This window comes from Ranitomeya variabilis, chromosome 1, assembly GCF_051348905.1.
Source record: "Ranitomeya variabilis isolate aRanVar5 chromosome 1, aRanVar5.hap1, whole genome shotgun sequence".
NCBI lineage: Eukaryota > Metazoa > Chordata > Amphibia > Anura > Dendrobatidae > Ranitomeya > Ranitomeya variabilis.
In genome coordinates this window covers 663,147,638-663,170,475 of record NC_135232.1, presented here as the reverse complement: position 1 = coordinate 663,170,475, position 22,838 = coordinate 663,147,638, and the positions used below count along the sequence as shown (strand labels likewise).

General features: G+C 40.9%; 1 protein-coding gene across 11 annotated transcripts in view; it reads left to right on the top strand.

Annotated features, from left to right (window-relative positions):
• Nucleotides 1-4,296: 4,296 nt before the first annotated feature.
• The window catches only part of RYR3 (ryanodine receptor 3), a 978,540-nt gene continuing 959,998 nt past the window's right edge, over nucleotides 4,297-22,838 (top strand). For 7 of the 11 annotated variants that reach the window (XM_077263475.1, XM_077263484.1, XM_077263450.1 and 4 more), the window contains exon 1: nucleotides 4,357-4,504. In XM_077263475.1, the coding sequence (XP_077119590.1) occupies nucleotides 4,457-4,504 (48 nt within the window). In that variant the 5' untranslated portion in view covers nucleotides 4,357-4,456. Of the gene's footprint in view, nucleotides 4,505-22,838 lie in introns of all 11 variants that reach the window. The other 4 variants (XM_077263521.1, XM_077263512.1, XM_077263503.1 and 1 more) reach the window with 1 other exon arrangement.

The window sequence follows — 22,838 nt, the reverse complement described above, 5'->3', positions numbered from 1 at the left end:
TTGTGCCTGACTCTCCGGGAGTTTCAGAGCCGGCTGGTATCCTCAGAGAGGGAGTGATTTTGTCTGCCATTTCCCCAGATTTGCGACGAGTGCTGCAGAAATTTCAGGCGGATAGACCTGACCGTTGCCCACCAGAGAGACTGTTTGTCCCAGATAGATGGACCAGCAGAGTTATTTCCGAGGTTCATTCTTCGGTGTTGGCAGGCCATCCTGGGATTTTTGGTACCAGAGATTTGGTGGCTAGGTCCTTCTGGTGGCCTTCCTTGTCGCGGGATGTGCGTTCCTTTGTGCAGTCCTGTGGGATTTGTGCTCGGGCTAAGCCTTGCTGTTCTCGTGCCAGCGGTTTGCTTTTGCCTTTGCCTGTCCCGAAGAGGCCTTGGACGCACATTTCCATGGATTTTATTTCGGATCTTCCAGTCTCTCAGAGAATGTCTGTCATCTGGGTGGTGTGTGATCGTTTTTCCAAAATGGTCCATTTGGTGCCCTTGCCTAAGTTGCCTTCCTCCTCCGATTTGGTTCCTCTATTTTTTCAGAATGTGGTTCGCTTGCACGGCATCCCTGAAAATATTGTGTCTGACAGAGGATCCCAGTTTGTGTCCAGATTTTGGCGGATCTTTTGTGCTAAGATGGGCATTGATTTGTCTTTTTCGTCGGCCTTCCATCCTCAGACGAATGGCCAAACCGAGCGAACTAATCAGACCTTGGAAACTTATTTAAGATGTTTTGTTTCTGCTGATCAGGATGATTGGGTGACTTTTTTGCCATTGGCCGAGTTTGCCCTTAATAATCGGGCTAGTTCTGCTACTTTGGTTTCGCCTTTTTTCTGCAATTCTGGTTTTCATCCTCGTTTTTCCTCGGGTCAGGTTGAGTCTTCTGACTGTCCTGGGGTGGATTCTGTGGTGGATAGGTTGCAACAGATTTGGAACCATGTGGTGGACAATTTGAAGTTTTCACAGGAGAAGGCTCAGCGCTTTGCCAACCGCCGTCGCGGTGTGGGTCCCCGACTTCTTGTTGGGGATTTGGTATGGCTGTCTTCTCAGTATGTTCCTATGAAGGTTTCCTCTCCTAAATTCAAGCCTCGCTTCATCGGTCCTTATAAGATTTTGGAAATCCTTAACCTGGTGTCATTTCGTTTGGACCTCCCAGCGTCGTTTGCCATTCATAACGTGTTCCATAGGTCTTTGTTGCGGAGGTATGTGGTGCTTGTGGTTCCTTCTGTTGAACCCCCTGCCCCGGTGCTGGTTGAGGGCGAATTGGAGTACGTGGTGGAGAAGATCTTGGATTCTCGTATTTCTAGACGAAGGCTTCAGTATTTGGTTAAGTGGAAGGGCTATGGTCAGGAGGATAATTCCTGGGTTGTCGCCTCTGATGTTCATGCGGCCGATTTGGTTCATGCCTTCCATGTGGCTCATCCTGATCACCCTGGGGGTTTTGATGAGGGTTCGGTGACCCCTCCTCAAGGGGGGGGTACTGTTGTGAACTCTGTTTTTGGGCTCCCTCTTGTGGTCACAACTGGTACTGTGTGAGTGCTGTCTTTGGGCTCCCTCTGGTGGCTCTTTGTGTCATTCTGCAGGTCTGAGGCTTGATCAGCTGTCTCGTTATCTGTTAGCTGGTTTCCTATTTAGTTCACCTGGACCCTCAGTTGTTGCCTGCTGTCAATGTCTTCAGTGCTATTTTGGAGCTCTCCTGCAGTCCTTCGTTATCAGTCTCTTCAAGAGAAGCTAAGTTTTGCTTGGTTCATTTTTTGACCATCAGTGGTCATATGTTTCTTGGTTTATTTTTGTTTCTTGTCCAGCTTGCTAATATGTGATTTCCTTGCTTGCTGGTAGCTCTAGGGGGCTGAGTTTCTCCCCTCACACCGTTAGTTGGTGTGGGGGTTCTTGTATTCTCAGCGTGGATATTTTGCATAGGGTTTTTTACTGACCGCACAGTTCCCTATCTGTCTTCTGCTATCTAGTATTAGCGGGCCTCATTTGCTGTATCTGTTTTCATTTCTACGTTTGTGTTTTCCCCTTACCTCACCGTTATTATTTGTTGGGGGCTTCCTATATCTTTGGGGTGATTTCTCTTGAGGCAAGTGAGGTCTTACTTTCCCTCCAGGAGTAGATATTTTCTCAGGCTGCGTCGAGACGTCCAGGATTTTAGGCACGTTCACCGGCTACCTTTAGTGTGTTGGTTAGGATCAGGTTTTGCGGTCAGTCCAGTTACCACCTCCCTAGAGCTCGTGTCTATGTTCATAAACTTAGCTAGTCCGTTTTGTGATCCTCAGCCACTAGGATCATAACACATCTGTCCCATGATTTTGCCTCATCTGACCCATGATTCTGCCTCATCTGTCCTATGATCCTGCCCCATGTGTCCCTGCCCCATGTGTCCCATGATCCTGCCCCATGAGTCTCCGTCCTATCCCATGATCCAGCCTTATCTTTCTCCATCCTTCCCCATCTGTCCCATGATCATACCTCATCTGTCTCCATCCTGCCCCATCTGTCCATGACCCTGCCCCATGTATCCCATGATCCTGCCCCATGAGTCTCCGTCCTATCCCATGATCCTGCCTTATCTTTCTCCATCCTTCCCCATCTGTCCCATGATCATACCTCATCTGTCTCCATCCTGCCCCATCTGTCCTTGACCCTGCCCCATGTATCCCATGATCCTGCCCCATGAGTCTCCGTCCTATCCCATGATCCTGCCTTATCTTTCTCCATCCTGCCCCATCCGTCTCATGATCCTGCCTCATCTGTCTCCATCCTGCCCCATCTGTCCCATGATCCTTCCCCATGTGTCTATATCTGCCCTATCTGTCCCATGATTTTTGCCCAATTTGTGTACATATTGCAGCTTACCGCTCTTAGTAATTAAAAAAACAAAAACAAAACACTTTCTCCATACTTTCTTCCACCATCCATTTGAAGAAGGGACTCGCCGGCGTAGGACTTGCGCGCTGATGTCAGTTGATGGCACGTTCGCACGGCAATAGATTTTAACCGAGGATGCATGTTCAGTTATTAAAGAGGCAGGATCCTGCTTCCCCTGGGGCTTGGTGAGCAAAGGGGGGCCTCTGCTCACCAGGCCCCATACTCCAGTAAGGGCACTAATGCCCTGATGGTGGCCCTCATTCATATTGCCCTCAGCTATGCAAGTCAATGAGTGCGTGGGAAACACTGAACTGCACTCTGATTATATCTGAGTACAGTCTGATTTTTCACGAACTGACAAAATGGAGAAGATGCAGAATTTTTTTTTTCTCCATCTTCTCTCCCAAGAGAGTCTGATCACACTATGTTCACACTCTGATCAAAGTTTGAGCAGGGTGCCATTACATAACGCTTGAGTAATTCTGAGAGACTCTACGGCCATCTGCACCTGCCCTAAAGATGAGAATTACTCCTTTACATTGTCAATAAAGAACTCAGATGCAGATGCATACATTTTCCTAATGATTAATACATTTGGGGATTTCATTTGGCCGTGGCGTGTCCATACTGTTTTTGCCATTCTTTGGATTTCATTATTTTCATGCAATAATAGGTAAGACTCACTAGACACTAGACTATATGTAGGGTTACAAAAAACTGCAGCTGCAGAGATTGTATCTCTTGATACTAAACTGATTGTTTTTTGTCCTAAGCTCAGCAGTCTCTATACCCTGTAGTCTTAAGGCTGTCATAGATCTCATTAAGAAAGAAGCTAGCCATGGCCAAAGCTTTGCATTCAGATGTGACCCGCATTCAGAGCATTGCTTATATGTATTCCAAGAGCCAAACCAATGAGAAAGCAGTAATAAAAATATTACAGCATATCGCAGTGCATCACAGCTCTGCAGAGCGGAAAGTGATGATTTCACAGACAGACGCTACAGAACATTTGCAACTTGCAAACATGTTCATTCCTAATCTCAAGAAAACAGGAACAATAAATGGTTTAATAGCAGTATCATGATATTTGTTTTTCTCTGTAATGTATATCAGGAATCACACAGGGACCCGAGAAACAGAACAGCAGCAGAATAATTGAAAATAGATGAGCTACGAATAGTAAATTCATAGGAATGATAAAATGGATTAGTCTGGGTTCAAATTGCTAGATAAAATTTAATTTAGTATCTTGCGAAATCAATCGAAAAATGTATTTTCTAATCAATCGCTGTAAGCAAAAAAGCATATATAATATATAGTGGAGGATTTACATGCATGCAAATTGATGGCTGCTTATATATAGGCAGCCTGTGATATATGATCAGTGTGGTGATGGCTGAGAGTGTGTGATTGTGCTGCTGGCAGTGAGGGGGTTGACAGTCTGCAGTGCAGCAGAGTTAGTACACGGTAGCTCTGCTGCTCCCTATATGGCTGTGGATTAGCTGTATGCTAATATTGCTAGGAGAAGAGCTGCACAGCACTGAGCCCTCAGTGGAGGCAAGCATAGTCTTAGCAGAGCTGACTCCTCAAGAGCCATGGCTGAAGGGGGCGAAGTGGAGGATGAGATTCAATTCCTCCGCACTGTAAGTACGATTTCTATGGTACAGGCTCTGCAGCCATTGTATCCTCTATCTGTATTCCTTGGAGTATATTGGCACACTATATGCACTGCATAGACTTCTTGGGAGAGAGAAATCCAAATCTGGTCTGACCATAAGAACCAAAGCCTGAAAGGGTCATCTTTCCTTCCTTTTTGATACATTGTTATTAGATGTTTGTTTTTCAGTAGTTGTTAGTTTGTACGTTTATTACAAAGGTCTGTGGAATATGTATAAAGGATTTATTATTATTCGTCATCATTATTAGTGTTATTATTTTATAGCTGTACATGACAAGGCAGTAACCCCCAAACTTTCTTCCATGGCATATGCCCATTCTATGGGCTGCTATTACCTTGTGTGTGTCAGGGAAGGTGGGATCTGCTCTTTTATTATTATTTTGCTGTACTGCAGTTGCATATGTAGCAGGTGCTGCTCTACCAGTCTCTCACATAGTTTGGAAGCAGATGAGGGAACCCTGTCTAATAATATCTAATATCCAACACCGCACAAGGCACATGACCTTTCCCCAAGACTCTGAGGAATCTTTTTTTTTTTTTTTTTTTTTCTTGCTTGGGAAGAAATGTGAATTAGAGGTTAAAGCGGAGGAGATGCATTTGTAATTATCACTTGGAATAATTAGAGCGGTCCAATATTTGCTTCTGAAGGAAGGAAAAATTCAGACATCACTGGCCATTTCTGCAGAGATGAGATGTGTTGTCTGCGGCTCTGCAGAGAGCTGCTTCCCTTTCCCTACAAAACACACACATCATGTCACTGGACGGCATTGTTATAATGCTATTAACCCCAAAGAGCCTGGGATCTAACAATCCCGCAATGGGAGGTGTACAAATGGCTCTTCAAGACTTTGTATTGTCCATTTGCTGGGCAGATCTATGCAATCTATTGTTTGTAAGCTTGCATTTCTGACAGGGGAGAGGCTGACTGTAGTGGGTTTTTTTTCAATGGGATTGCAGATAGGAAGTCTGGTAATTTAGCTCACCGATATCTTTTACTGAGAACCTCCCGATACATTTTCCAGTATATTTTATAGATTGCGATCAGAAGCTCTTCTTACTTTGATAAACTGATGTTTGAGGTACACTGGCCCTTTAAATCACACTTTTACGAGCAGATTAGTCCCTTTTAATGGAGTGAGTCTATTATGAAGCGAATTGCAGGCTATTTTGTAGGTGTGCACATGGGTCTAGTTTACCCCAGATTTTGCTCCTTAGAATTGATCATTGGCAGTTTTTGTTTTATTTAAAATCACAAGTCCATTCTTCCCTAATCTATGAGCTTTCGGCTTTAATTGTGATACAAGAACATGTTTAAAATCTCATAAATCCTCGTTATCTGCCTGAACTGATTTTAATGTAATATATCAGGCATTGTCAATAACACGTCAAACAAATCTGTCATGCTTGAGTAAAAGAAAGGGGGAGTAGTGGTGACTGAGGACTGTCCATGTAGCTGCTGATACTGGAGACATAGACTACTACTACTCATCCTAATCAGTCAAGGATTGATTAAGGCTATGTGCACACGTTACGGATTAGCCTTAGGAATTTCTGGTGTGGATTCTGCCTCTCCGGGCAGAAAACGCAGCTGCGGATTTGTCGCGTTTTTTGTGTGTTTTTGCTGCTTTTTTTTTTTTTGCGGATTTGCTGCGTTTTTTACCCCTGCGGATTTCTATAATGGAATGGGTACAAAAACGCTGAAGATCCGCAAAAAAGAAGTAACATGCTATTTCTTTTAAACCGCAGTGCTTCCGCAGCGGATTTTCCGCAACGTGTGCACAGCTTTTTTTTTTCTCATTGATTTACATTGTACTGTAAATCAATTGCGGATCTGCAGCATTTCTGCACCGCAAAAAGCGCTGCGGATCTGCAGAGAATCCGCAACATGTGCACATATCCTTAAAGCTGCATTCACACAGGGGACAGGGTTGCCAATCGTCCAGAAATTCCAAGACAGTCTATTACAATAGGGCACCTTTTTGTTCTCTCAGTAAAAAAAAAATGTTATGTGTCTAATTTTTTTGCATCTGGGGAAGCTTATACAGATTATTTTGACTGTAATTATCATTTTACAGTTTACAATGAGCGCAGATGATGTCTTATCAGAATTATGAGCTGCAAACATGGATCACTTATAATCACAATAATATAAAAATAGTTTTCCAATTTTGTTCTTAAAAAAAAATATTGAGTGTCTGTGATTTTTTTATTAGCTTCCCCCAAAAAATAAAATGTCAAGTTGGCAACCCTGAGAGGGGCAATTTGCAGCAATCTGAGTGAAAGCAAATATGTAAATTCCCAGTGACATATGCACATTCATTAATTACTGGTTTTACTTTTAAAGCATCTATCAAGCATTTTTGTGCTGCTTTACCTTCATTAACTTCAATAGAAAAATCTAAGGGGGAAAAGGCCTGTTTACATCTCATTTTGGTTTAAATTCTCTATGTGCCCTTGAAAATTCCTGAAGAATACATAAAAATATCAATATGGTCTTATTAGGGTATGTTTCCATGGTCAGGAACTTGCAGAGCTTTGGACACCGCACATGTCAGCTCCATCCAAAGCGCTGCCAGTTTTTGATCGCAGGTGATTCTGCATGTGTTCACTGAACCTTGTAGAATCACTGGGACTAATACATTGGATGGGAAATTTATCTTGCGGAGACTGAGCATCTCTGCAAGATAAATAGACATGCTGCAGTCTCAAAAGACGCACCGCATGTCCGTTTGCGCAGAGATGCCGGAGGCGTCCCTGCACACATAGTGGAGATGGGATTTCTTCAAATCCCATCCACTATGCTGCAACATCTGGCCGCTTTGGGTTTGACGCTGCGGATGTACGCAGCGTCAAACCCGAAGCATTTAGTGACCGTGGAAACATTCCCCTGACATGACCGGGCCCATATCCAAGGGCCAATATACTGTTCTTGCACAGGGGCCCTTTTCTATCTGTTCGCCAGGGGTGATTTGGCTGTTAGTTGTGGTAAATATGGATCTCAAGGTGATGGGAGACCTGTCACTGAATTGCTTTTACTACTTAGTTGAATACTAAAACTCAATGAAATCCCAGTATTCAATGTTTGTCATTGTGCATGGCATACAACTTGTATGGCAGCACATGGAATCCTTGTGTGCCACTGTATAACACCTTATCACAGAAATATCCTATCCAAGAAAGACATTCTTCTACATCAAAATACCTCTGTCATAGGGCAACCAGCTTTATATGTATTTAGAGATATTATATGGCCTTGTAGAACTTAATAGACATCATGTTATGGCAGTCCCATAAACAATGAATGGAGGTCGATCAATGGACATCCTGCAATTCTTAAAGCGCCACTCCAGCATTTTTTATATATATTTCAGCGCTGGAGTGAAGCCACTAATCTAAGTTCTCTTCTTCCGCTAGTGTTATACTTACCAGCCGCCATCTTAAGTTGTTCCCTGGTGGATTTGGTCCCAATCAACCATCTTGTAACTGCAACTTCTGTCTAACTGGAAGTCCGAGGTGACAGTGACAAGATCTCATTGTAAGTCTATAAGAGCTTCGTTCTGGCCTCATTCTGTCTATCATAGACTTCCATTGAGTTGTGCCTTCTGGCTCATCCAGCAAGCACGGGATTGATCCCGCAGCTCACAACCTGCAGAAGCCCGACTGGAGCGGCTCCGATAACAGACAAAGATGGTGGCTGGTAAGTATAATACTAGTGGCAGGGAGCTTAGATTAGTGACACCACTAGACAGGTAAAATTGAAAAAAAGCCCTGGAGTGGTGCTTTAACAAGAATTGAAATATGGCTGAGTGAGTGGGGATATCAACTTAACGCCCATACATTTGAGTTTTGCTTTGTGATAAAATGATTTTTAATATGGCTCCTGTTGTTGGCACCACTGGCTCTTATTTTCTGAGGGTAAAAAAGCACAGTTAAAAATCAAAACTGATTGGTTATTTAAAAATAAATGGTTCCAATATACCTGTTAAGCTGGCCATTGACACATTAAATCAAAGTCAACCAAAATTACTTTTACCCAGATCTGTTAGCAATCTTAATGGTCCCTTGTGATATACGGTAACACCTTGGAGCCCTAGACTTTTGGCATAGTCAATTTAACATTATATATTTCAGATGTTGTATGTAAACTAATCATAATCGCATATTTATTTTCATGCTGTTTACTTGCCCATTACCAGGAATGAACTCACCAATGAGAACTGTACATACTACTGCTGTGGTTCATGTTTTTCCCTCTCCATTTACATTAGCTGATGAAACGCAGTGGCATACACATTGTTAATGGAAAAGGCTGGGCTTCAAGCTGTGTCACTCCTATTTGAGACCTGCTGAGCCTGCACTTTAATGATCATTAAGTCTTCATCATCCACAATAGTGTATTTGACTGTGCTGCCGTCACCTGACAAAGTACCTTTGGTTTGGATAGAAGCTGTAGCAGTGATGAGCATTATATTCATGTCAGATAAAATCATGCTGCAGAGGTAATAGGGTGCTAATTTTTTTTTTTTACCAAAATGCATGTGTTTATTTTTAAATCATGCAGGTAAAGCTAGGTGCTAGAATAGTTCTTATATACACATTAGTATAACAAATCAGTATTGTACAGATCAGAAATATTGCCTGCATGCCTCTTAGGTGTCCAGACTATATCTCTGTGTACTTCTTGATGGGAGTATGCAAGAAAAATAATATTGTGGCTTATTCCACTCATGTATTTAAGCTGGCTTTACACTGACCAGTTATTGTGAACAAACTTGATGGTCGAGTGAAATGATTTTTGCACAGGCTTAAGTCCTCATTCTCTGCAGCACATCGTCTTGTGTAACTGGGACATGTGCTGCTGAGAACAATGGCAGTCTACATGCATAGAATGACTTATTAAACATACAGGAAAAATATATATCTTGGTACCGTGTTAGCCAGTAGATAGAAAAATATTTAGAATTGAGAGTCCTCAGTGGTTGATACCTTTTAATGGCTAACTGAAAAGATGGTAACAAATTTCAAGCTTTCGAGTCTACACAGGTTTCTTCATCAGGCAAAGACTAAAAGAAATTCTGAAGAATCACATTTATGCACAACATAGCACAGAAAAAAAAACATGGATAAGACATAAATCATAACATTATGGACATGAAATTACTTGTGTTAAAAGGTAGCTTCAAATCTAAGAGAGACAGAAGAGTATGGCAATATAAACTGATGACGACAGTCTTAGTGCAGGAATGAATGTGTCGCATGGATTTATATCTTTTTATATTAACTAAGGAACTTGCCCCTCAGACTATGAGGGGTAATCACAACAGAACCAGACCCCAATCAGAGGACAATAAAACATTCCTTATCTAAGAACTGGTCCAATATTTATGGACATAACTGTTTATCACTCATGGAAATTCTGCTTCATGTCACCTGTCTTATCCATGTTTTTTTTTCTGTGCTATGTTGTGCATAAATATGTGATTCTTCAGAATTTCTTTTAGTCTTTGCCTGATAAAGAGACCTGTGTGGTCTCGAAAGCTTACAATTTGTTACCATCTTTTCAGTTAGTCATTAAAAGGTATCAACCACTGAGGACTCTCAATTCTAAATATTTTTTTATTAAACATAGTAACATAGTTAGCAAGGTGGAAAAAAGACATTTGTCCATCCAGTTAAGCCTATATTCCGTCAGAATAAAACCCCAGATCTACGTCCTTCTAAAGAACCTAATAACTGTAAGATACAATATTGTTACGCTCCAGGAAGACATCCAGGCCTCTCTTGAACCCCTCATCTGAGTTCGCTATTACTGATCATTCTGTGTGCTTAGGAAATGTGGTATGTCTAAACAGGCAATTAACCGCTGATCAGTGGTCTGTTAACGTCACAAGTCAGGTGCTGTAAATGCACCCTTAGTTAAGCTGCGTATTGACTGTAGAGCCAGAACAACGGAGCTCCAGAACTCTGGGAATCGAGCTCCGCTGAGTCTTGTCTTGAATGGAGGTCCGCTTGCTTGACCTCCGCTCAAGTCATTGTCTATGAAACTGTCATCAAAAGGCAAGGATTGTATTCAGCTTTCCTACAGTGCAATAGACAATGAATGGAGGTCAAGCATGCACGCTCCTGCTTCAGTTAAGGCAGAACTCTATTCTTGTGGTTTTGCCGTCCAGATCGCTGCAGGTTCCAAAGATCTGACCCACATCAATCGGTAAGTTAAAACTTTCAATTCTTGGAATAACCCTTTAATCCAACAGTAAGTAAAATACTACACTGTAATAGGTTTTTTTAGTGTACCTCATTATAGTAAAAAACTGTTTGATGGAGCTTTATTTTATCATTTGACTTACAGTAATTTAAAATGAACCTGCCATGCTGCTCAAATCATAGGAATGATGAATTGGAAGTCTTGCTGCGTGATTGCAACCAAGTTTGCTTTATTCTGAAGCACTCTGGCTTTATAGAGCAAACGTGGTTTGAACAGCTGACCAGAGACTATATGGAGAGACTTGCCTAGTCCGACACAGTGCCCAGCCGGCTTCTCCCAGCAATTCTCTAGCTGATAGACAAGTTTCTCCCATGTGTCTACATAAGGAGAGACCTGACAGTTAACTGGGTCTGAGTAGGGACAAGCCAATCAGGGACCAAATTAGGCTAGTCTGATCTCTCCCTCCCCATAGTTTTGGGCAGACTGTTAACTCTTTTCTCTGGAATGCCACAGTGTTGCACAGTAAAACATACTTGGCTGTAGTCATACATCAAGTCTCTAATTCATTTTTCTTCCTTAGTTCAGGCAGCATTAATATAATTACAGGTTTTCTATAAGTCACATTCATATAATGGTTTTTGTATTAAAGAAATACTGTAGCTAGACTTGTAATCAAGAAATATCAAATGTCACCGAGACAAACGCATTCCTAGGAGTAGAGTCACGTGGATGGAGCCTTACACTGGCACTAATGGTGACCGGAACAGGTAAAATACAAATTTGCCTGTTTCCCTGGGTTTCTTAAAGAAATACAACTGGCAGAGAAGTCATTCTACTAGAATTCAATGTCCCATATTTTGCTCCAAGGTCTCTCTCCAGACCCCAGAGCATGATAAAAGTAATGTAGAAAGTAAAAAAATACTTATATTCTCTACTCTGACTTCTCCACTCCTTATAGTCACCAGTCTGGTCCTCATCGCATCCTTTGATACCTGCCTCTCATGCTGAAAATCCAGGAGGGTTCTGCCCAAGCGCACAAAAGGTCACACTGTCATAATATCATGACATGCACCGTGGCCTTGCATGTGCATGTGCAAAACCACCCCATGCCTCATCAGTGCCTGAAGTGCTTGCTCACTGTTAGAGGCCTGGGAATTTCAGCACAAACGCCAGTAATGAGAAGATGAGATGAGGACCAGATGGATGACTGTGAAGTATGGAGGGGTGGAGACGTGAGTGTTAAGGTGAGTATAAGGATTTCAATACTTTCTTAACCTTTTGATGGACCTTTATGTTTCAACAAAATGTCAGTCAGTTGAAACCACTAGGAAGAGAATAAGAGTATTACTAAAAATCCACATTTTGGCAAATGTTGATTTCTCTAAAAAGACCAACTTATTCTCTAGATCATTTCTTTGATTTTGCTGTAGTTTCTTGTACTATGTACTTTCCATTTTTGAGCTAGAATTTCATCCATATAGATTTTAGCTTCCAGGGTTCTGAACAGTCGGGCCTGTATCCTGCTCTGCTCTTATCTATATTAAGGTCGGCTGACACAATGTAAGGTTTCAATACTAGCGACAGGACTGTTCTAATTGGGAACACCTTGTCTTGGTGGGATGGCTTTTATGCTTTATTTTTTATCAAAATGGTGTTAACCAAGTACCCTATGTTATTTACATGTACTATTATTATTTACCTGCTACAGAGTATATGCTCATTTTGGTTCACTAGTTCATGATGTAGCCAGTTTAACATGTGAAAACTGTAGAAAGATACTTTTTAAGAGAGGTTTTGTAGATCTTTTGTCTGCCTTTTTCTGGACACCTCTTAACTGATTGATCACCACAGACCACATCAAAGTTGAAGGTGTGGGGACACAAAGAGCCTGAAAAAACCAAATGGTTCACTTTTTTTTAAAAGAAATCTAGTTGCAAAAATAATTTGTGTCCTCAAATACATGCATTTAATAAAAAAAAATACTGTCCTCAAAGGCTGGTAACCACTTTAAAGTAGTGCAAAACTTTTACTGATAATTCCTCATAATCCTGCATGCAAATTATTTTCTATAAATTTTATATGCACGGTGGCTCAGTGGTTAGCACTGCAGCCTTGCAGTGCTGGGGTCCTGGGTTGAAATCCCACCAAGGACAACATCTGCAAGGAGTTTGTATGTTCTCCCCATGTTTGAGTGGGTCTCCTCTGAGTTCTCCGGTTTCCTCCCACACTCCAAACACATACTGATAGGGAATGTAGAATGTGAGCCCCATCGGAGACAGCGCCAATAATGTCTGTAAAGTGCTGTGGAATTAATGGCGCTATATAATTGAGTAAAATAAATAAATGTATAACACAAGAAATCTAACATTGAAGTTAAAAAAAGCTACAGCATAGGCCTATTGATTTCATGGGTATGTACAACACAGATGTGGAATACAACTTTGTGCATGTAGCCTAACACAGGGAGAAACTAAAAGTTGTTCTTGATATAAAAAACAGAGACCGAGCCACTCTTTGATTGATGCACCAAGATTATCTTCTAAAATCGTCTGCTTCCATTCACATTCGAGGGCATTAAGGTGTTTTCTGAGACCAAACGAAGTACAAGACATTAACTACATTAACTTTATCTTAGCTTAAGAGACTGTGGGCAGATCCATTATGACAGGACATTGATACAGTGTATTCATGTGGCGCATCTTACAGATAAGAGACTTCCTGCAAGTGAATGGAATGATGCCATTACTCTGTAAGGAAATTGTGTGAGAAAATGACATGACACAGGGCATTTAAGCATGTCCCATTACTAATTATGGCATAAAAAGGAGCTGCGAATAGTGTTGCTAAATATAGATGCAAAGTGTCTTATACAATATTGTATACATTACAGGAAATACACTACTATGCAAATGTTTTAAGCAGGTGTAAAAAAAAATGCTGCAAAGTAAAAGTGCTTAAAAAATAGAAGTGTTAATAGTTCATTTTTAACAATTCACACAATACTAAGTGAATGAACAAAAGAGAAATGTAAGTCAAATCAATATTTTGAGTAACCCACCTTTGCCTTTAAAAAAAAAAAAAAAAAAGTAAATTTTTTTTTTACACTTGTGCAAACTAAGGGATTTTGTAGGATTATAGGCAGGGGTAAGAGTAACTATTTATACCAAACCGATGATAATGATAATCATTGTAGGTCGGAGTCATATTAGCGTATGACATCCGAGAGCATTGATTCGATATGCTAATGACACTCTGCTCCAGCCCAGCTGCAAGCAGGAGCCAAGTGTCAGTGCTCTGTGCTCCGATCCTCTCGCATAAGATTGGATGCTGTTCCTCCCTTTTTCATTTGGAGCTTCATGTCACAGGTCATACAGCACAGTATGACTGAACACTAGAAAAGAGTGGATGTTTTGAAATTCGAATTTGCCAGCTTTGCCAAATTTCCTTACCAAATTTGCAGCTAATAAATTTGACGTGTATCTCAATAATGCAAAGCCTCTAATTGTCAAGAAAATGTGTCCATGCAGTCCCTGGCTTATGAACTAGATAGATCCTGAAGGTTTATGCATTAACCAAATTTGTATATAATTGGAACAAAGCCAGCAAAGAAAAAAACTAATACCTCATTGCTGATCTCTACAGCCACCCCACTGCCCGACATCTGGTCCCCTTTTTTCTGCCATAGCACACCACATCTCCGGCCTCTCACTATAAGCCAGGACTTCCTATCATGTCCAGGCCACAGAGATCACTGAGAGTTGGAAGGTCACGATGTTATGACATCAAGATGTGAGCCGCAGCCTTATGATGCACAATGACCTCCAAGACCTGAACATAATCGGTGGCCGGAGAGGTGAGTATTATTATTATTTTTATTTTTCCTTTTTTTACCAATACTCACTTTATCACTTACTAATATGGCTTCCTCTGTGACCACCATCCGGTCATCTTTTTTCCACTGTCACGTCGCATCTCTGGCTTCTTCACTATACAGTTATATGAAAAAGTTTGGGCACCCCTATTAATCTTAAGCTTAATGTTTTATAAACAATGTTTTTTTTGCAACAGCTATTTCAGTTTTATATATCTAATAACTGTTGGACACATTAATGTTTCTGCCTTGAAATGAGATTTATTGTACTAACAGAAAATGTGCAATCTGCATTCAAACAAAATTTGACAGGTGCATAAGTATGGGCACCTCACCAAAAAAGTGACATTAATATTTAGCAGATCCTCCTTTTGCAAAAATAACAGCCTCTAGTCGCTTCCTGTAGCTTTTAATGCGTTCCTGGATGAAGGTATTTTTGACCATTCCTCTTTACAAAACAATTCCAGTTCAGTTAAGTTTGATGGTCGCCGAGCATGGTCAGCCCTCCTCAAATGATCCCACAGATGTTCAATGATATTCAGGTCTGGGGACTGGGATGGCCATTCCTGAACAGTGTAATTGTTCCTCTGCATGAGTGCCTGAGTAGATTTGGAGTGGTGTTTTGGATCATTGTCTTGCTGAAAGATCCATCCTCTGCATAACTTCAACTTTATCACTGATTCATGAACATTATTGTCAAGAATCTGCCGATACTGAGAGGAATCCATGCATCCCTCAACTTTAACAAGATTCCCGGTGCCGGCATTGGCCACACAGCCCCAAAGCATGATGGAACCTCCACCAAATTTTACTGTGGGTAGCAAGTGTTTTTCTTGGAATGCTATGTTTTTTTGCCGCCATGCATAACGCCTTTTTGTATGACCAAACAACTCAATCTTGGTTTCATCAGTCCACAGGACCTTCTTCCAAAAAGAAATTGGCTTCTCCAAATGTGCTTTTGCATACCTCAGCCGACTCTGTTTGTGGCGTGCTTGCAGAAACGGCTTCTTTCGCATCACTCTCCCATACAGCTTCTCCTTGTGCAAAGTGTGTTGTATAGTTGACCGATGCACAGTGACACCATCTGCAGCAAGTTGATGCTGCAGCTCTCTGGAGGTGGTCTGAGGATTATCCTTGACTGATCTCACCATTCTTCTTCTCTGCCTTTCTGATGTTTTTCTTGGCCTGCCACTTCTGGCCTTAACAAGAACTGTACCTGTGTTCTTCCATTTCCTTACTATGTTCCTCACAGTGGAAATTGACAGAATAAATCTCTTAGACAGCTTTTTGTATCCTTCCCCTGAACAACTATGTTGAATAATCTTTGTTTTCAGATCATTTGACAGTTGTTTTGAGGAGCCCATGATGCCACTCTTCAGAGGAGATTCAAACAGGAGAACAACTTGCAAGTGGCCACTTTAAGTAGCTTTTTTCATGATTGCATACACCTGGCTATGAAGTTCAAAGCTCAATGAGGTTACAAAACCAAAAAAAAGGGCTTTAGTAAGTCAGTAAAAAGTAGGTAGGAGTATTTAAAACAAGAAAATGATAAGGTTGCCCATACTTATGCACCTGTCAAATTTTGTTTGAATGCAGATTGCACATTTTCTGTTAGTACAATAAACCTCATTTCAAGGCAGAAACATTACTGTGTCCAACAAGTTATTAGATATATGAAACTGAAATAGCTGTTGCAAAAAAAACAATTTTTATAAAACATTAAGCTTAAGATTAATAGGGGTGCCCAAACTTTTTCATATAACTGTATGCCACTAGGGTTGAGCGACCTTGACCTTTTTAGGGTCGAGTCATGTTTTGCGAAACCCGACTTTTTGAAAAGTCGAGTCGGGCGAAATCGGCCGATTACTGCGAAAGGTCGAGGATCGGCCGGAACACGAAACCCTATGCACGTCAATGGGGAATATATATATATATATATATATATATATATATATATATATATATATATATATATATATATATATATATATATATTATTTTTTTTTCTCCCTCTCCCCCTCCCTCTCCCTCTCCCCCTCCCTCCCTCTCTCTCTCTCCCCTCCGTCCCATATTCCCCTCCGTCCCAGCACAGAAAATCTCGTGTTACACATTGCAAATCCCTACTGCGCACAAGCGATAAAATGATGATAGCCGTGCACGCCCCTAACCCCTATGTCATCACTCTGCCCACACTCCTTCATTGGCTGAAAAAGTGGCGCTAAACGCGTCATACAAAACGCGACTTTGGCGCCAAGATCGCGTACCGCATGGCCGACCCCACACAGGGATCGGGTCGGGTTTCATGAGACGCCGACTTTGCCAATAGTCGGCGACTTATGAAAATGAACGATCCGTTTCGCTCAACCCTATATGCCACTACTTATGACCAGCTACTTCCAGACCTCGAAGGTTATTGCAGAAATTTTGGAATGTAGTGAAGAGGCTGGAGATGTTGCACACAATGTTGATAGGACAACTGTCAACATAGCGGCCAGAGAGATGAGCGATTAAATGAGTTTGGTTTTAGTTTTGGATTTTTTTACAATTTGTGATCATAAGTTTGAGTTAAGAGGAGATAAGTGTGATGTTTTTAAGAGGGGAATGCTTGCATAACTATTTGAAATGTCTTAGGACTGTATTGAACCCCTTTTGAGCTCTTTAAAGGGAAACTGTCCTTGATGCCCATCGGACCGGACCGCATCGGGACCGCCCCTGGGTGAGTATAATATGACTTTCAGGTTACATCGGGGGCTTATAGCATTATAGAATGCTGTAGATAAGCCCCTGATGCTTAGTGGCTTTAGCTTGGTGGCCTTAGCTTATAGGCCTAAAATGGGGTGACAGATTCCCTTTAATGCAAATGTAGCTTTAGGCTGAGATCATTTGGAGATTGTCTGGTTAGTGGAAAATGGATGGTAAACAGTGGAAACCAACAGCCTGCTTATAAAAAACACTGTGCTAACATACTTTTTTAGGCTACTTAAATTATAAAAATGGTGCAAAAATTATCCTTTTTTGGGGGATGATGCCTGCCTTCTTTAATTTTCTTGCAAAAGCACAGATAGACATTTCAGTTTACATTTCTGGAATATGAATAATTTTCTTTTAGCTTAAGGGTAAGTTGACACTAGGTGTTTTTTCAGTATATCTTTGATGCTTTTTTTCTTAATGCAAATATTCAGCTGCGTTTTATAGTACCAGCTATGTCTATGAGATTTCCGAAATCTCATGCACACAGCTTGTTTATTTTTGTCATCAGTACTTTGTGCTTTGCATGGTTTTTGCACAATAGAGCATGTCACTACTTTCTTGCTTTTTCAGTGCTTTTCACTCATTGACATGAATGGATGGTGAAAAAATGCTGAAAATCTGCAGAAAAACACAGGTATCGGGTTTTGCTGCATTTTTGTGCCAAACGCATCAAAAACGCACCGTGTGCACATAGCCTTACTCTGCAGCATTTTTTTCTGCACCTGACTAAAATGTTTCTACAAACTATGTGACTCTTTATGTATGTGTATTTATATTTATTAATACTACAAACTCCTACTACTATATAATGAAATACTTCTACAAAGCAAGGTCCAGTGCTCCCATTGTGACCATAACATTATTAGTTGTTATTGAAAATGACATTTTTGCTTACTTTTTAACTAAAATAGATCACTTTAGTTTCACGGAAATAATGATGAACAGTGTATGCAAGACAGGTTAGGTTGGTGTCCATCATTTTGTTTTTTAAAAGTATACTCGAGTATAAGCCGAGATTTTCAGCCCATTTTTTAGGCTGAAAGAGCCCCTCTCGGCTTTTACTCGAGTCATTGTCCCTGGGCGGTCGGCGGGGTAGGGGGAGCAGCTGCTGTGACATACTCACCTGCTCCTGGCGAGGTCACCTGCTCCTGGCGAGGTCCCTGCATCTCCGGTCTCCAGGCGCTGACAGCTTCTTCCAGTAATGAATATGGACCTGACTCCACTCCCATAGGGGTGGAGCCGCATATTCATTACTGTAATGAGCGGTACCGGTGACCGCTCAAAGCTGGAAGAGCTGCCGTGCCCAGAGAGTCCATCAGAGAATCTGCAAGGGACCGCGCCGGGAGCAGGTGAGGGAGGGGAGCATGGAGATATTCACTTGTCCTCGTTCCACCGCCGGGCGCCGTCTTCCACATCATCTGCCTGTGACGCTCAGGTCAGAGGGCGCGATGACGTGGTTAGTGCACGCCCTCTGCCTGAGTGTCAGTGTGGAGGATGGGGAAGACACAGTGGCACCCGGCACTGGAACGGAAAGGTGACTATAGCAAGTGCCGGGGGCCTGAGCGACAAGAGGTGAGTATGTCATTTATTTATTTTTTTATCGCAGCAACAGCATATGGGGCATAATAGTCTACGGAGCATCTTATGGGGCCATAATCCGCATTTGTGGAGCATTATACGGGGCAAATGTGTCTATGGACCATCTTATGGGGCCATAATCAGCATTTGTGCAGCATTATATGGGGCATATTTTAATATGGAGCATCTTATGGGGCTCATCATAAACTTTATGGAGCATTATATGGGGTGTATTTTGTATGGAGCATCTTATGGGGGCCATCATGAACTGTATGGAGCATTATATGGGGCTCCTGATTCAATATGGATATTCAAAAACACTTAACCTACTGATGTCTCAATTAATTTTACTTTTATTGGTATCTATTTTTATTTTTGACATTTACCAGTAGCTGCTGCATATTCCACCCTAGGCTTATACTCGAGTCACTAAGTTTTCCCATTTTTTGGTGGCAAAATTAGGGGTCTCGGCTTATACTCGGGTCGGCTTATACTCTAGTATATACGGTATATTGTGTAATGTATTGCTTCTTCTTGCAGATTTCAAGCTTGTGGGTAGAGAGCTATTCAGATTAAATATGTTGCTGATTCAGCATCATCATAACAAAAATACATGTGCTATGTAACGTATCCTAGAGATGTATGACATCCCATCTGTTTATGACAGCATGAGGACTGCTACCATGACCTGACCGCAAACTTATAGACAGCATAGGTTTTCTGCTAACCTCCCCACCATATGGTAGAAAAGGTCAAGAATACAGGACTTTTAAAGAACAAGTGCACCATGAAAAAAAAATGTTCATTTTACTTAAGCATGATTTATCTAATTGAGTGGACATTATTCAATGAATATATACTGTAAGGAAGTCTAAAGGGGATCAGCAAATAGAATATAATCCTACAGTGCTGTGAATATAATGTTTAATGCTTCCAGATATTAATACATAACACTAATTGCTTTATGAAACCCACAACAGCCATATAAGAAAGTATTGTTCTGCAGTAAAACAGATCTACATTTGAACTTAAAGAAGCACTACCTTCAAAGTTGTTTTTTTTTATCTCTTAATGTATTGCAGTCATCATACTATATAGCACTGTGTACTTACAATTGCTCATTTTGCTCTTCTACCCAGATAATTATTCTCTTTGTTTCTGCTCTATGTGGAAACAAAGTCTCTTGTCCTTGCATTTATCATTCCCCTCTTCAACTCCTGACTTGGCTGCAACCTCTCCCCTCTTGCTAGGGACTTTTGCACTGACTCATACAGGGAAAATTGACCTCCTCTTTCTATATAGAGCTTAGAAGGATTCAGCTAGCCAGTTTTTAATCACGTAATGTCATAAACCTAATGGAAAAGAGAAGAATTAGCTGGCTAGAAGGGCAAAATGAGCTATTATAAGTATACAGAGCTATATAATATGATGACTGCAATTCTTAAGTATTAAGCAAATGTTATATTAAGAGGATAACATTTTTTGATGAGAGTGCTTCTTTAAAGGAAATACAGGTGTACACAAATGGGAAAGAACTGTCAATCAACTGCAGCAGGGTGGCGAAAAATCAGCTGTGCACCACACCATACTAGACAGATTTCTTCCATATCTTCACCATCTGACTTTTTAAAACATGTTTTCAATGAAATACAGCAGTATTTCAGTTATACATTCCTGGCTGCAGTTGCAGTCAGCCAGGATCTTATTAATTGCCCCTGCATTTCAGGCAATCTAGTGACATACAGGTACTTCTCACAAAATTAAACTATCATCAAAAAGTTAATTTACTTCAGTTGTTCAATACAAAAAGTGAAACTCATATATTATATAGAGTCATTACAAACAGAGTGATCTATTTCAAGTGTTTTTTTCTGTTAATGTTGATGATTATGGCTTGCAGCCAATGAAAACCCAAAAGTCATCATCTCAGTAAATTAGAATAATTAACAAAAAACACCTGCAAAGGCTTCCTAAGCATTTTAAAAGGTCCCTCAGTCTGTTTCAGTAGGCTCCACAATCATGGGGAAGACTGCTGAATGGACAGATGTCCAGAAGGCAGTCAATGACACACTCCACAAGGAAAGTAAATTTTGCATTTCCTTAGGAAATCAAGGTCCCAGAGTCTGGAGGAAGAGTGGAGAGGCACACAATCCAAGCTGCTCGAAGTGTAGTGTGAAGTTTCCACAATCAGTGATGGTTTGGGGAGCCATGTCATCTGCTGGTGTAGGTCCACTGTGTTTTATCAAGACCAAAGTCAGCACAGCCGTCTACCAGGAAATTTTAGAGCACTTCATGGTTCCCTCTGCCGACAAGCTTTTTGGAGATGGAAATTTCATTCTCCAGCAGGACTTGGCACCTGTTCACACTGCAAAAAGTACCAATACCTAGTTTAAAAACAACAGTATCACTGTGCTTGATTGGCCAGCAAACTCGCCTGACCTTAACCTCATAGAGAATCTATGGGGTATTGTCAAGAGGAAGATGAGAGACACTAGACTCCACAATGAAGACGAGCTGAAGGCTGCTATCAAAGCAACCTGGGCTCCCATATTACCTCAGCAGTGCCACAGGCTGATCGCCTCCATGCCACACCACATTGATGCAGTAATTGATGCAAAAGGAGCCCTGACTAAGTATTGAGGGCATTTGCTGAACATACATTTCAGTAGGCCAACATTTCGGATTTTAAAATCATCTTTCAAGCTGGTGTTATAAAGTATTCTAATTTACTGAGATAATGACTTTTGGGTTTTCATTGGCTGTAAGCCATAATCATCAACGTTAACAGAAATAAACACTTGAAATAGATCACTCTGTTTGTAATGACTCTACCTAATATATGAGTTTCACATTTTATATTGAACAACTGAAATAAATTTACTTTTTGATGATATTCTAATTTTGTGAGAAGTACCTGTATGTCACTAGATTGCCTGAAATACTGGTGCAATGAATAAGACCATGGCTGATTGCAATTGCAATCAGGAATGTATATCTGAAATACTGCTGTATTTCATTGTTTTAAAAAGGCAGATGGTGACCATATGGAAGAAACCTGTATAGTATGGTGTGGTGCACAGCCGACTTCTCACCACCCTGCTGCAATTGATTGACAGTTCTTTCCCATTTGTGTACATAAGGATGGACCTGTCTATCACCTTGAGCTGTTCGCTCCAAACTAGTTCGGTCTCTTCCTATAGTCTCCAGACTGTTTTTAAACTGTTTTCTAAAAAAATGCACAGTATTTCAAAGACAGAAATTCCTATTGCAACCTTCATAACCAGGCTATGATTCATGCTGCCCATGGTTCAAGCAACATGACTCTAGTTACAGATTGCCTTTTATGGGATTTTCCAGTACTATGATATTGATGACTTATCCTTGGAATAGCTCATTACAGCTGGTGGCAGATCTGGCAGCTTCTGGAGAACAACCAGTGTTACCAACCGTCTAGAAATTCCAGGACAGTCTGTAAAAATTGTTAATTTTTTTTTCCACTGTCGGCAATAAAAATGTAAGGCTTCCTTGATCTTCTGAAGTTGAAGAAAATTATATAGATTGTTTTGACTGTAATTATCATTTTATAGTCAATGCAGCTGATATCTTCATATCAGAATTATGGACTGTAGCTATGTATTACTGATAATCATAATGATTTATTATGGTTTTCTAATGTATCCGTAAAAAAAGTCTGTCTGTGATTTTTTTATTTTTTTTTACAAGCTGCCCACAAAAAATGAGTCAAGTTTGAAACCCTGAATACAAACAACAATGAACATATTGGAACACATTTGTCCCACTTTTTAGTGGCCACCATCAGGTCCTGCAGATCAGATCCTATGGGAATGTCCCTAGTTAAATTCTGATAAGAACAAAATCCACATGTAGTTTGTA